General features: G+C 43.3%; 1 protein-coding gene across 1 annotated transcript in view; it reads left to right on the top strand.

The window, feature by feature from the left end:
* The window catches only part of NUDCD3 (NudC domain containing 3), an 81,263-nt gene that overhangs the window by 47,961 nt on the left and 18,805 nt on the right, over positions 1-14,497 (top strand). The window contains exon 4 of the mRNA XM_060251138.1: positions 847-990. Coding sequence (XP_060107121.1) covers positions 847-990 — 144 coding nt within the window. The remainder of the gene's footprint in view (positions 1-846; positions 991-14,497) is intronic.

Genomic DNA, 14,497 nt, shown 5'->3' with positions numbered 1-14,497 from the left:
TCTCGACACCCTCCCCTTTCCATCCCCTGCTGATGGCTAGGTGGGGACCTAGCAATCCTACTTGGAAGGATAAATAAAAATCACTGCTTGAATTGAATCAGGGGTGGAAGAGACCAAAAGAAATTTACTACAGTCCATTCCTCTTCTCTGTCCTGAGGCAAATTATTCAGTACTGAAACACTCTCCAGCGGATGGTTATACAAACTTCTCTTTGTTTGCTTTTTATCTTACTCTTTTCTTCTAAAAGCTGCTGCCCAACCACCCTCCACCTATGAACAAGACTGCACAAATATCAATTAAAAGTTCAGTTTTTAAAAGCATTCCTTTCTTAGAGAAGGAGGGACCATGGCTCAGTGACAGAGCCTCTACTTGGCATTTGTAAGGTCTCAGGTTCAATCCCCAGCATCTCCGCTAAAATGGATCGGGTGATGTGAAAGACCTCTTCTTGAGACGGTGGAGAGCTGATGCCAGTCAGAGTAGACGATACCAGTGATCTGGCTCTGTATAAGGCAGCTTCATGTATTCATGTGCTTAGGAGGTTCTCGACCAGGGAAGGATTTAGACACAGTGGAAGGTTGCTGCATCCCTTCCATCTGACTACCCTTTCTATGGCAATCTGGAAGCTAAAGGGAGGGGAGCTGGAGCTCAATATGATCCAGTTGTGCTTGGCTGCTTCCATCCCTCCTTCTGGTTCTGTTGTCATTCCCCTTTCTGTTGAAAGCCCTCAAGAAGAAAATGATCCCACCATCTCCACGATTGTATTCTAACACTATATCCTAAGCCAGGAAACCTCTGCTTGTATATATGTGTGGCGGCCCTGTTTATTTTCTTGCCTTTGTTTTTCAGGTGTCTGTGGATATAGGCAGTAGCTCAATCCGTGTAGCAGTACAAGAGAGAAATGGACAATGTGTGCTCATGGAAGGCACCCTCACTCATAAGATAAACACAGAGAATTCTGTCTGGAGCTTGGAACCAGGGAAGTGTGTTCTTGTAAGTACTGCCAACTTTGCTTTCACTCTGAGTGTGTGTGCCTGCACGCGTGCCTGTTCCAGTCTATGGGTGCTTTTTCGGAAATCCCAGGTGCTTTAAGTGGCTTTTGGATTGATCAGGAAAGGTAAATGTTTTCTCTTTGATTGTAAGGAAGATGCATTGTTCAGGCATGCTATCTAAAATTGATTACATGGAATCTCTCCTTCTCTGTCTTCCTTGTTTTGCTTTTTTAAATCAGTCTTTGTTCTCCATTCCATCTTATTCTTTGTGTATTATTGCTGTCTTTGCTTTTGCCTCCTTTTACTTGTAAGGGCCTGTTTATGGGAGTATTAGTTGCCTTACAGTATTCTTGTACATAAGTCCAGAAAAGATATTAGCCCACCATTCGGTTTGGTACATTTGTGTCTGGGGTGGGGAGTCATGAATAAAGACAGAATCAACCACCTTTCTTTGTTCAGTGGAAGCCTCTTTTTCATTTGCTAAAAGTTAGTAGCAGCTTGAGAAGCCTGTCTTGCTACGCAATTGTTTTAGCCTTGCAAACTTGGAGCTTCCTGTTCAGCCCTTTTAGTCCTGGGCCATTCTATCCCTGTCTTGGATTTGGGATTTCTGTTAAGTTAAAAGTGATGTATTATGATATCATATAATGGTATATGCAAGCTGCCAATCATCACAGGAAAAAAGGACATCTATCTTGAAGTAACGTTTATGGACCTCTATGCCCTATGCAAATTGCTAGGTAAGAAAACTTGTTTGGCTCTGCCAAGTTAATATTTAGCCTAATGGCAAGTGCTGCGGCAGTCCCAATATGCCACTGTGAGCTTTGCTGGGAGGGCTTCCCTCCCCTCCTCGAAGGTTCGTTAAGTAATCACTGAAGTCCTGGCACACTGGCAGTTTATTCCGCATGTACTCAAATGAAGATCTTTACATATTCTCATGTTTTCGGTGTGATACCAATATTATAGTGTCCTGAACAGCAAACAGGATTTGGTCCTCAGAGGCTGCTGTTCACCTGGCACTTGATCAGAACTGGATATAACTTATGTTCAGTTTGCAGATTGGTTTCAGGTAACAGATTAGTTTACAGGAAGAGCATTTTGCTATTCAGTTCCTCTTGAACACCCTCTTAGCTCTGAAATAGTATTAGTGTTATGCAAGTTTCATTTTAACTGTCAGTCTTTTTTTTTAAAAAAAATCTTGTACTCATTTTCAGATCTGGGTATGTAGCAATGTGATCTGTTGGGACCAGTAGGTTCTATTTAAATGCGGTGAAGATTTCAGTAAAGCTGTGTGTGTGTGTTTGTGTGTGTGTACACATTTATATTTATCCTGCAGCAATGCATTGGAGAGAGACCCTCTAGTGTTTCTGTGATGTCACCCGTTTATTCTGGGTAGTTGTTCAGGCATTCTCATAATGTGCTGCTAACAGGGTGATTTGCCACTGAGTTAGGTCTCCCCACCCCCCACCCCAGTTTGATTTGCATGCAGCACTTCCGGGGTATGGACAAGAATCCAGGAATTGACTTCTGATTTTGACTCTCTGCTTCCTTGGTTGCTGTGGGGATTGAAACTGAAAGTGAGATTTGGAACTTTGAAGATGTCTAACTCCTATACCTGGTACTTGAATCTGTGCTCATAAGTCTGTTTGCAGATGATAGGCATACACCCCACACCTGATCTCAGCATTAGCGTTAAGAGAGTGATGTGAAAAGATTGGAGAAGCAGTGGAATAATAAGACACAATGAGGAAACTCCTTTTCCATTCACAGTTTTATTAAAAATTGTTGCTTTTGATGGCTTCACCATTAATTTAGAGCGTAGACACTCAAGAACAGCAACATTTAATTTATAGATGCTGACTCAGTGGTGGGATATTGTAAGCCTCAAAAAGTAATCTTAATGTTTCCTGACTCAATTAAAATTCTACTAAAACAGAAAGGAAGCAATACAAACCTCAGAGTGTATCAAGAGCATCTCTGGAGTTCCTTGGATTCTATACCCTGTTGTTGGTTCCTGTGTGAGACATGATGCTGGACTGGACTGTTGGTTTGATCCAGCAAGGCTCTTCTTATGGAGTTACAGGAGTACCACTCTTCAAAAACTAAAGGCAAAGGGAGCAGGCCATTTTAAGCTCAAACCAGAGTTTTTGTGAGACAATACCCTTCCACTGTTCATGGATCTATTTCCAACTGAGCTTTCACCTCTGCCCAGTTACCATATGAACATATGAAGCTGCCTTATACTGAATCAGACCCTTGGTCCATCAAAGTCAGTATTGTCTTCTCAGACTGGCAGCGGCTCTCCAGGGTCTCAAGCTGAGGTTTTTCACACCTATTTGCCTGGACCCTTTTTTGGAGATGCCGGATCCTTTTTTGGAGATGCCGGGGATTGAACCTGGGACCTTCTGCTTCCCAAGCAGATGCTCTACCACTGAGCCACCGTCCCTCCCTACCAGCACTAAGGCCAAAGAAAAAGAAGCCACAGCTGGACCTAAATAGTGTGAAGTCATAGGGAATGAAACAGAAAGGTTTTTTAAAAGAAGTTTTTCAAAGGGGTGGGAATGAAAGTTTGTGGAACATAGAAGACCTTCAAGTGAAATATTAGTTTCTTTTAGAATGGGTGAAATGCTTTTTAAGACACAATTTTAGAGCTGTGTGGTATGTTTTACATCAATATGTTTGATTTACAGTATTAGATAATGCTTACACTGCAGAGTGCATACATGTAAACTTTTAAGGATATATTGATTGTTTAAAACAGGGGTGTCAAATATCCAGCCCGCGGGGCTGATCTGGCCCTCAGAGAGTTTTTATGCCACTCACTATGGTCTGCTTCTTTCTCCCTCTCTCCTGCTTCTGTTGCCGCCATTTTTGTTTTTCTCCATGGAATGAGGCAGCTGAGCAAAGCAGCCGCTCCTCGCTCTTTCCCTCTTTCCCTAAGAAGAGGGAGGGAGGAAGAATCTCAGCCAATGGAGGAGCTTGACTTTGTAACTCTGCTGAGTGATTGAGAGAGCCTGGCACAGCTAGAGTTCTCTCAATCAAAGCTAGAGTTGTGCCAGGCTCTCTCAATCGTACAGCAGAGCTACAAAGCCAAGCTCCTCCATTGGCTGAGACTTCTCCTCCCTCCTCCTTCCTTGGGGAAGATAGAGACATTGCTTTGCTCAGCTGCCTCAATCCCATGGGAGAAATACAAAAAGCACCTTTTAAGATCAACACAGGTAAGTAAGATGTTATAAAACTAAGGTGGTGGTGATGAGATACATAAAATGCTAGTATACTAGACAATTAGTGTGGGTGACATTTTGCTGCTCATAGCAGCACATTTTTAATTAGGGTTGCCAGGTCTGTGTTGGAAAATACCTGGAGACTTTGGGGGTGGATCTGAGAGAAGGTGGGGTTTGGGGAGGGAAGGGAAGGGAAGGGAGCTCAGCATGGTACATTGCCATAGAGTCCCCCCTTCCAAGCAGCTATTTTCTCCAGGGGAGCTGATCTCTGCCAGCTAGAGATCAGTTGTAAAAGCAGGAGATCTCCAGGCTCCAACAGGAGGTCAGCAAACCTACCTTAGAAAGACCTGCAGCAGTTTGCAGCAGTCTGTCTCTTATTATTGGGTAAATTTATACTGTTTTTGCTTTCGACTTTCATAAATAATACCTAATCTACATGGCATCAAAATGTGTGGAAAATTTGAACCTTTACCCCTTAATCTCTTTTATTACAATTCTATTTATATTTATGTCTTAATGGGTGAAAACTGGAAATTGAAATAAAAAAATTATAGAAATAACCTTTCTCTTTAAAGAAATAAAATGTCTTTTTTTCTTATTGAGAAGGCGTTATACGTGTTCGAGTGGTGCTCAGGGAGACGAAGTGACATAATGTGGATTTCAGCATTTGAGTCAGGTCCCTGGAAACAGCCTGTGTTTTGTTTTTAATCAACGTCCAGGGAAGCAGTTTCAGCATTCTCAGAACTGAAATTTGTTTTTGATCAGGGAGAGCTCAGTTTGGTACATCTGGGTCAGCTGGAACAAACATCTTGATAGAAATAGTGTAGTGAAAGCCTAGATTAAGCAATTTGGTGTCTTCTGATGTCACCAGAGCTTTGTTATTTATTTGGCCATGTACTGTAATCTTGGGCCATTGTAGATAGATTTCAAGGGCAGCAGCTAGCTTAGAAAAGAATGCTAGCATTATGGAAATTAAGCTCCATCCACTTTAATTTGTTTAAGGCTGATCCAGATAATATACCTTCCTCCAAGGAGAGAATAGGTTATCAGAAATGAAACAGAAAGACGCCTTTCATGAAACATGAACCTCTTCTTCCGAGTGCTTTAGAAAAGATAAAAATACATGAAGGAGTGTGTTGTCATCCTCCTCTTCACTGACCCATCTCCCCTACTTTTTATTCCTTCTCTGTCGATCTGTTTGTCTGTCTGTCTCTTGCTCTCTCCCTCCACATTTCTGGCATTTAATCATTTATAGATAAATAATTCACTATTATATAAAGTATCATAAAGGTGGCCTCTTTTATGGTGATATTTGGACTGTTAAGTTGTATAACACTTCTGAGAAACACTCTGTAACACTCCTCTTTTGTGCTTGTTTATGTATTACAGTACTGTCACTAAATTTTTAAAAATGCAGAAATGCTTTTGAATCTGTATCAGAATGTCTAGCTATTTCCCTGTTTCAGGCAGGAGGCTATAATCCCCTCCACCCATTTAACCAAATAATTGTTCTTGCAGTTTCCCCTGTGATATTTGTTGGTGTGCTAATGAAACACAAGCTTCATTTTTGTCCACTTCTCCATTCTCATTTGGCTGGATGTCCATTGTGAGGAACTTTCCCCAGTTTCTGGTTCTGTATGTAATATAGTGTGTGTATCACCCTTCTCTGTAGACTGATTAGTTTGCCAAAGAATGAGATTAAAATGGATTCACATGAATGATTTTTTTAGAAACTTGTGCTAGGTGTTGGGCAAAACGTTTTCAGTTTCCTCAGTTTAAGCTCTCAGTAGCAAGCAACTTGCTCTCTGATGTAGAATGGATATGAAATCTTCTTGCATTTTGGCACCAAAATGGCTGCATTATGGCTAGCTTGTGCTACAGGTTTCTACCATAACTAACCATTCATCATCTTGTTTTAATGACCTGTTGTTGGGATTTGGGGGAGAAGCAACTATAGTATGAAAGGACTGGGTTGGATTAAGCCTAAAGACAGCACATTTTCATATTCCCTTTCTCTCAGTGGCCATTTCCAGCCCTGAGAGCGTTTATTCCTGGGGTTGTGAGACCTGCATGAAGTTGTAGTCGGTGGATTGTAATGAGGAGGGGGAAGGGAACAAAATCACCCTTCTTCCTCTTCCATCAGAGGATCTCCAGTGACAGAGATAGGAATGGGTGATTGTGTTCCTTTGGCTTTCTCTGCTGCAGTTTTACAACCCACATAGTTATTATACAATGTGAGTCCCAACTCTCATGACATTAGGGATAAATGTTTCCAGGGTTGCAAAGGACTACTGGGAGCGGAGGGAAATGGGAAGATCCATAATTACCAGTGATTTCCATCGATTGCTGGTTGGATGCAACTCATTGAATGTTTCTTGATTATGTAGTTGAAAAATTTAATTAGCAAAGGTCATTTAATATCTTTCCAAGCAGTCTCTTCAGAAAATTGTGCACAATGGGTGATAACAGACCAACATTTGGGGGTGGATGGGAGCCATCTTAAAGCCTCCACATGCTGCCCCACAAGCCATCCCCATCCCGCCCATGCGCATTCATGCGCATGTGTGCACACAAGCAAACATACATGTACATGTTCTCATGTGCACCAAACAGTTTTTGTTTTAAATAAGCCAGGTGCGACTTGGGGCAGCTTGGTGGTTTCACACCGCCAAGGTGCCTTGCTTTCACCCTTCTGCTTCCAGATGCCAAGGAGGCGATGCGCGTGGCTCAAAAATTTGCTACCACTTTGAAAGTGGTAGCTTTTTGAGTCACACTGTGAAAGTGGTAGCTTTTTGAGTCACACTGCAGAGGCCATAGGATGGGGTGAGTACGGGACAAGGACAGGCAGCAGATGTTTGTGTGTGGAAGGATTTTTTGGGTCGATTTCAGAGGCGTCTCTTCAGTTGACCTAAAGTGCCAGTCTGTTGGCAGCCAATGTGTCATATAAGTGTCATTTTTTGAGGCTATCTACAGAGTCCATTGTGTTTACACCACATTTCCTTATAGAACAGCAATCTGAGAGGATGATTATGCCCAGTATTTGTGAAGAAGATATTACTCAGCTTCTTATAGAAGGTTATGCATGGAGGAAAAATGCTGCTATGTGGCAGGGTTACTATATAGATTCGTTTTCACAGTTCAAACCATGTAGTCAAGGAAATGTGAGAGAGACATCCTGTATTGTATTTGTGTAATGTTGTGTGTAGTTGATAGGATGCTGGGTCATGTGTTGCAGGATGAATGATCACTATACAGCCTTAACTTTCCATAGTGCTGCATTACTCAAAGGGTGTTTTTTTTTTTTTTTGCTATTGACAGTCTACCTAATTTGTGGGTTAGTAGTACACCTATTGAACACATTAGTGAAACCATTGTATCACTCACAATTTGAAGGTACTGTAAACTTACAGACAGCAAAACTGTCTAAAGAATTCTTCGCCCAACAACAGTTTAATTTGAAGAATCCAACTGGGTTGTAAATGCACACCTATCTTGCTCAGTAAACCTGCCTATTTTTTTTAACCACTGATAATCTAAGAATGTTGCAAAAAGTACCGTGTCATAGTGGCTAAGAGTGTTGTCTGAACCTGGAAATCCCCCATTCAAAATTCACTCTTACCATGGAATTAAGAGCTGACTTTAAGTAAGTCATAGCCCTTCACTCTCCCTCTCCCCCTTGCAATATCGTGAGGATCATTCTCATCGACTTTATGAGCTGTTGTAATGATTACTGAGAGCTGTGTACAAAGTACTCTGAGCACTTTAAAATGCTGCATGTCAGTGTGGTGTTGGTAGTGGTGACATTTATAGTACTGATTGGCTGAGCTGGTAAGGTGGCATGGAATTCTTACAGACATTTCAACAGTTCAAGGAACAAAATTGTTAATGATTCACAGCCTAGCTTTTTGTGAATAAAGGAAAAGTTGTCACTTCTAGCTGAGCAACCTCACACAGGCAGTAGGGACAGAAGTAGCTTTGTTGGCTGGGCTCTACACTGGGGAAGAGGATGAGTAAAGTGGAGATGCTCAAGGACAGCTCTTTGATACATAATAGTTGAAGGTAGGATGACTTGCGAAATGGGAGCAGAAGAAACTTAGAAAGCATGAGGAGAAAGGCAAAAGAAACAAGCCACTGTGGCGAGAGGAGCCTGTGCAGATTCCTCAGCTGTAGTGATGATGGGGAGGCAGGAGCGCTAGGGAGGCCTGCAGAGGTGGGCTGGGCAGACAAAACCAGCCATGGAAAAGGACCCTGCTTCTTCTGCATACCTGATGGAAAGCCAGGGCCAGTCATACAAGGTACGACTGCTTCCCTTGGCTTATCCTTGCCTGACTGTCCCTGTAGGCAGTCTTCCTCAGCAAGCACAGCCTGGGCAGTTGCTTATGGGGCCAGCTGAGGAAGGACAAGCCCAGTAGCACTAGGTCCAGGCTGGGGGTAGTGAAAACAGACACCATGCGTCTGCTGGCCTCCTCGCTTCTCACCTTGCCCACCAGTAACAAGGGAAGGAGCAGTGAGTCCTGGCACTGCACCTCCTGTCTGTACCCAGCAGTAGATGTTGCAGCCTCATTACTGGTTTGCTTGGTTCCTGGGCTATAGTGGGAGAGTTTAGAAAACATGGCACACGAGTCCACCAGGATTTTTTCTGGTGGCTATAGTGGCCAATGAGACAGACAGGTTAAAAGAACAAGATAAGCAGTTAGCTGAAAAGCTAGAAAACCATGGGTAGTGGGGACATAAAGTAAAGAACTAAGGAGAAAGAAAGTTTGTCGGAACAAGAAATGGCTGAACGGTTAAGAAAGGTTTGAAGAACTGGAGGCTGTAGATTAGGGAACCTAAAGGATATAGAATTGTTATGCCAAGAGTATATCAAGCCAGTCATTCCTTTCGGATTGCACAGAAGCCAGACTTTGCCAATTGTGGCTTCTGTCACCTCTGCAGCAATGAGACCCTGGAAACCCAGGAAGGACCAAATGAAGGGTCAAGAAGCAGGGAAAGGCTGAATTTCACATAAAGATTTGAACTAGCCTGGCCAGTACTTTGGCTACAGGCTTCCACTTTATTTGTTGTTTGTTCAGTGTGGGTGTTAAGAATACAGAAAGTGACAGCATCATTTTAAAGGGATCATTTCTCTCCTGGAACCACTTTTGTTCTCTTAGGCTGTCCACATTGCATATGTGGAACAGATTCTGAGAATTTCAGCAATTCAAAAAACCATGATTTGCTTTATCTCAGACACATTTTATTCTCTTTAAACCACAATAAAGGCTGCAATTTGCACCAATTATGAAATTCATAAGAGTCAATGGAACTATCCCTTTATTGGGAACAAAGCAGTGTTCAGAATACAGTGTGCAAGCTCTTGAGTACAAAGGATGCATCCTTAGGCTGGATGCGAAAGAAAAGCCTCTTGAAAGGGTGGTGAAAGATGATGTTGAATGAGGCCAGGATGTTAAGGTTGTTTTCTGCAGTGTCTCTCCACTGAACAAGCCCTCGTGTTCCATTTCAGATCCTTCCATAAGTGATTGCCATTGTGCATATTGTGGGCTACTTCAATGCAACAAATGCAGAAGGACTAAGCCAGGAAACTGACAAAGTTATGATCTTGTCAACTTATTTCTAGGCTTCAAATAAGCAGGACCATTGTTCCTTCACTACTTCAATGCAACAAATGCAGAAGGACTAAGCCAGGAAAGTGACAAAGTTATGATCTTGTCAACTTATTTCTAGGCTTCAAATAAGCAGGACCATTGTTCCTTCACTGTGGACATCGCTGCTGACATTCTGGTTGATTTGTGTGAACTGCTCTGAGTTCCTCCTTCTCCTGTACTAAGGTCATGTTTGAGCATCTTTAATGTAAATTTGTGCATCACTGCCTTCCCAAAACCATCTAGCTGGTTCATAGTTTAAATATGTCCTTTTCCGATAGGAAAATTAGAAGCAATAGGGTTGGGAGGTCCCATAACTATTTCCCCCACTCCTTTGGTGTTTTTTGGGGGGTAGCAGGGGAGGTTTGCTTGAGACTTAAATTTTTCTTATATTTTTTTCCCCTCTTCCTATTAATTTTTTAAATGAGGTCTCAATTGACTCGTGAAATGTTTTCTGCTTTAAGAAGACGCGGTTCTGTAACTCATACATGTCTTTTGCATCGTTTCCTTTCTGTTTGTATCTTGTCAATAATGAGATTGTAAACCTCTCTGTTTAATCTAAATGCTTAAAATAAATGGAGTGCTCTGTATGTGAAAAAAAAGAAGAAATGTGTATCCTAAGTTCTGTGTCCATGTTTTCAGAAGAAGAATTTGGTGTTGCCAAGGTTCCAAGAAATGATGGGCAAACTCGTCTGGCAAATGACTAAATAGTTGCAAAATGGCCTATGTGGATCCTGGGGGTGAGGGGAGGCATGTCAAAAATTGCCTTGCAGTTTTTTTGTTGCTGGTATTCATAATGAATATAAGATCACAAGAACTCAGCATTGCTGTCTTCTTCCTTAATTAAAGGAAATAACACATATAATATCTATAACCATAAGCTAACATTTAAATAAGTACCGGCTGTATTATTGAGGCTTTTAAACTTTTTGCTTTATTTTCTTTTGCATAAAACAAGCATAATTATACAAAATATTAATTATAATTTCAACTCAACAAGAATTTTTAAAAAGTTTCCAGAATTTATCAAAATACAGTTTCTTTTTCTTTTTTAGACCATTTCTGCTGCTTTCCATAATTTTAGCAGTCCATTCTGCAAGTGAAGGGTGTATTGTTTTTTTTTTTTGGTCATGCTGTCTCGTTGCTATGAGGATTTGAGCTGACATAAGCAAATTCCAAGTCAGCTCAAGATGACTTTCATGGTCCCAAGTCAAATAAGTTATTGGATCATAAGTTATAATGTAATCAGCCAGCCATCTGATCACATCTAATATCTTTCCCTAGCACTTTCTGTACTATAGCAATGTTATATTGTTTCCTTCTGTTGCTGAAGGGCTGGATGCAGAGTTCTGCCTCTCTTCTCTTTAACTTTCTTTCTTTCTTCCTCCATTCCTTCCTCCCAAAACTCTATCTCCAGGTTCAATATGACCTTCTTGTAGCTCTTAGGTATCTTTAAGGATATGGCTGCTCAAGGCTGAGCCCTCAGGGGTGAGAACATAAGACCAGGGACCATCCAAATCAGGGCATGCCTTCTCATGCTGCTGTGCTGGAGCTTAGAGATGCAAAACCAGGAGAACTTTTGGTGCTCTTGGTGAGATGTTATGCTTTTTGTTTTCCTCAGGGGAGAGTCTTTGAACTCAACAAATTCTTCTCTCTGCCTGCCATCCTTTTGCAGTTCCTCTTCCCATGCTGACCAGCCCTCTCTCACATTCTGTTTTCTTCCTTCTGGATCCTCTTTTTAGTGCTTCACACTGTTGTTTGCTTCAAGGTGCAGTGATAGTGTGGGTGTCTTACCACAGGTTAGGTTCGCCCACATCTTCAGTGTCAGCAAAGGGCCTGCTTTCTTTTACCAAATAAGTCTCTTAAGCAATGTGAATGTGACACTCGCCTCTGTATTTCACCTTCTTCTTGCAGCAAATTGAATTTGTGACTCTCACTGTCTCCCTGGCAGCCACCAAAAGGAGCAGCTTTCTTTTCTTGCCAGACAACTATTCCAAAATTACTTTTCCCTCCTTATCATGGAATGGATTCTTGCATGTCCAAGTACATGCAGGCCAGGCAGACCCAGCAAGCAGAGGGGGCAGTGAAAAGTGTAACCCATCTCAGCCTCCTTCCTTCCCATTCTTAGCACTTCTGATGGAACTTTCTGAAGTTCAGATAGGGGCTGCCTGCCTGAAATACAAAATTGCAGTGCTTACTTGTTTACCTAGTGGAGGAAGGAGCTTGTGCATAGATCTCTTCATTTCTTGCTAAAGTTGTTTTTCTCTTTTATTTTTAAATATAATGTAGAACACACACGTGAAGCTGCCTTATACTGAATCAGACCATTGGTCCATCTCAGACACTACAGACTACCAGCAGCTATCCAGGGCCTTAGAGATCATTCACATCACTTACTGCCTTTTAAACTGTAAGGGCCGGAGATTGAACCTGGAACCTCCTGTGTGCCAAGCAGATCTTCTTCATGGTCATCTGTGCGTTCACACTGTTGGGATAATCGGCGTTTGCATCAACCCCGATGGTGATCTCAAAGCTCCAGAATTTTCTCTGGCGTCCTTCCACTGCGCATGCCCAGGGACCCCACTGCACATGCCCAGAGGAGGGCACCATATTTCCGCCAGTTTCCTTCTAACCGCGCACGTGACAGGATGTTCTTCGCCTGAGCTCCGGTAGGTGATCTTCCCCTTGCAACTCCTAAACAAAAAGAAAGAGGTTTTTTCTCCCTGTTTGTTATTTTCGCCACAAGTTTTCTCTCCCTCCCACCCCCAGGGCCCCCTGGCCTATGTGGGGGTGCTTTAAGTGCTGTTCCCAGTGTGGAAGCAAGCTAACCCTGGGAGATGGACACTCCCTTTGCTTAACCTGCCTGGGGGAATCCCATAGGACGGACATCTGCCCGCACTACTTGAAGTTTAGCAGACAGATGTGAAAAAACTGCATGGCTCGCTTGCAAGCAACCCTCCTCACCTCTGCTCTCCCCCCCCCCCAACCAACGGGCCAAAAGCAAGCGGATATGGAGGCCAAATCGGCATCGGCGGTTGCATCTTCCCGCCTAAACATGCCATCGAAGTCTGCACTGACAGCATCCACACTGAGAATGGTCGGTACAGGACTGATGGGACCGAAAAGGACAATGTCGTCCTCACAGTCTTCTTCAGCCTCCCCAGCCAAAAAGAAAAAGGATAAACACCGTCCCAGGGATGAGAAGTCGAAACGATCTTCCTCCAAGGGACATAGCAACCCCTTACCGGGCTCATCTCAACAGGGTTGCTTCACGCCCATTCCAGATCTGTCCTTGTCAACATCAATGCCATTACGCATACTGCAGTCCCCTAGAGGACAGGCAGACTCCCCGGATGAAGGGCAAGAGGACGTGGCAGACCCAGGCGCGGTCGATACTGACCAGATCGACTTTACCCAACCTAGTAACCCTGACTCAGATTCTGCTCAGGGCAGTCAGCCTTCCAAACCGAGAAAAGAGCCAACAACACTGAAACACCCACAGGAGCTTCCATGCCACCCGTCAGGACTGAACAGACCTCTGGATCCATACAAATCACCAGACCCGATCCACCTACCAGATCCGTACAGGTCAGATCCATACTGACCATATCCACAACCAGACTATCGCTGGCCGCCAATGTCACCGGCACCCCATTGGGATCAAAGACCCTGGGGATATCCGTATGCAGCATATCCCCCATCCTTTCCGTGGATTCCACCTCGGGACGGGGATGCTTGATCTTCCACATTGACCAGACATCTTCCCAAACCAAAAAAGCACAAGGTGGAAGGGACACCATTGGTACCGAAACGTGCAAAATCCTCCGCACCTTTGGGCTTGGAAAAGTCAGCATCTGGTGACGACCAATCATTCTCAGAGGGGAATCTGACTTCGACCACACAGAAGATTCTCCTAGGGAACCAACACCAGCTACACCTATAACTGAGGATGCCCCAATTTCACCATCCAACACTCCCTTTGCTCACCATCCGAAGACCTAAAATCATACGAAGAGTTGGTGAAGTGGATGGCCAGCACGCTAGGCCTTACTGTCACAGACCTTGTCTATGATATTGTCCAGAAGGACACATCTACTGCAGTGGCCCTTCCTGTCACAACGGTCCTACTGCAAACAGCAAAGTCTATGTGGGACAAGCCTGCTTCGATGGTAGTGTCATCTAGAAGGCTTGACCACATGTACAAGGCACAAGAACAAGGGGCTGAATTCCTGTTCTCGCATCCCAAACTTAACTCTCTCTCAGTAACCTCATCCTCGAAAGGCAAACATGTCTCCTCCACCCCGTCCGACAAAGAAGGGAAGAAACTGGATACACTTGGCAGAAAATTTTACTCCACAGCAGCGTTGGGGATAAAAAACGCCAACTACCTCGCATGCTTCAGCAGGTATCAATATGCCCTGTGGGACCAACTGTCCGAGGTCTTACCATCCCTCCCAGCAGAATCTCAGACTAAAATCAAGAAAATACAAAGAGAGGGCATGGCTGTAGCGAAGCAACAGGTAAATTCAATCAAGCATAACTTAGAAACCTTCGCCAAAACACTGTCCACTGCAGTAGCACTCCACAGACACTCATGGCTGAGGTCCACTTTGTTCTCTCCCAAGATGAAGACCACAATAGAAGA

Source organism: Heteronotia binoei, chromosome 12 (assembly GCF_032191835.1).
Source record: "Heteronotia binoei isolate CCM8104 ecotype False Entrance Well chromosome 12, APGP_CSIRO_Hbin_v1, whole genome shotgun sequence".
NCBI classification, from domain to species: domain Eukaryota; kingdom Metazoa; phylum Chordata; class Lepidosauria; order Squamata; family Gekkonidae; genus Heteronotia; species Heteronotia binoei.
Note: the sequence above shows the minus strand (reverse complement) of the source record. Positions and strands in the feature narration are given on the sequence as shown.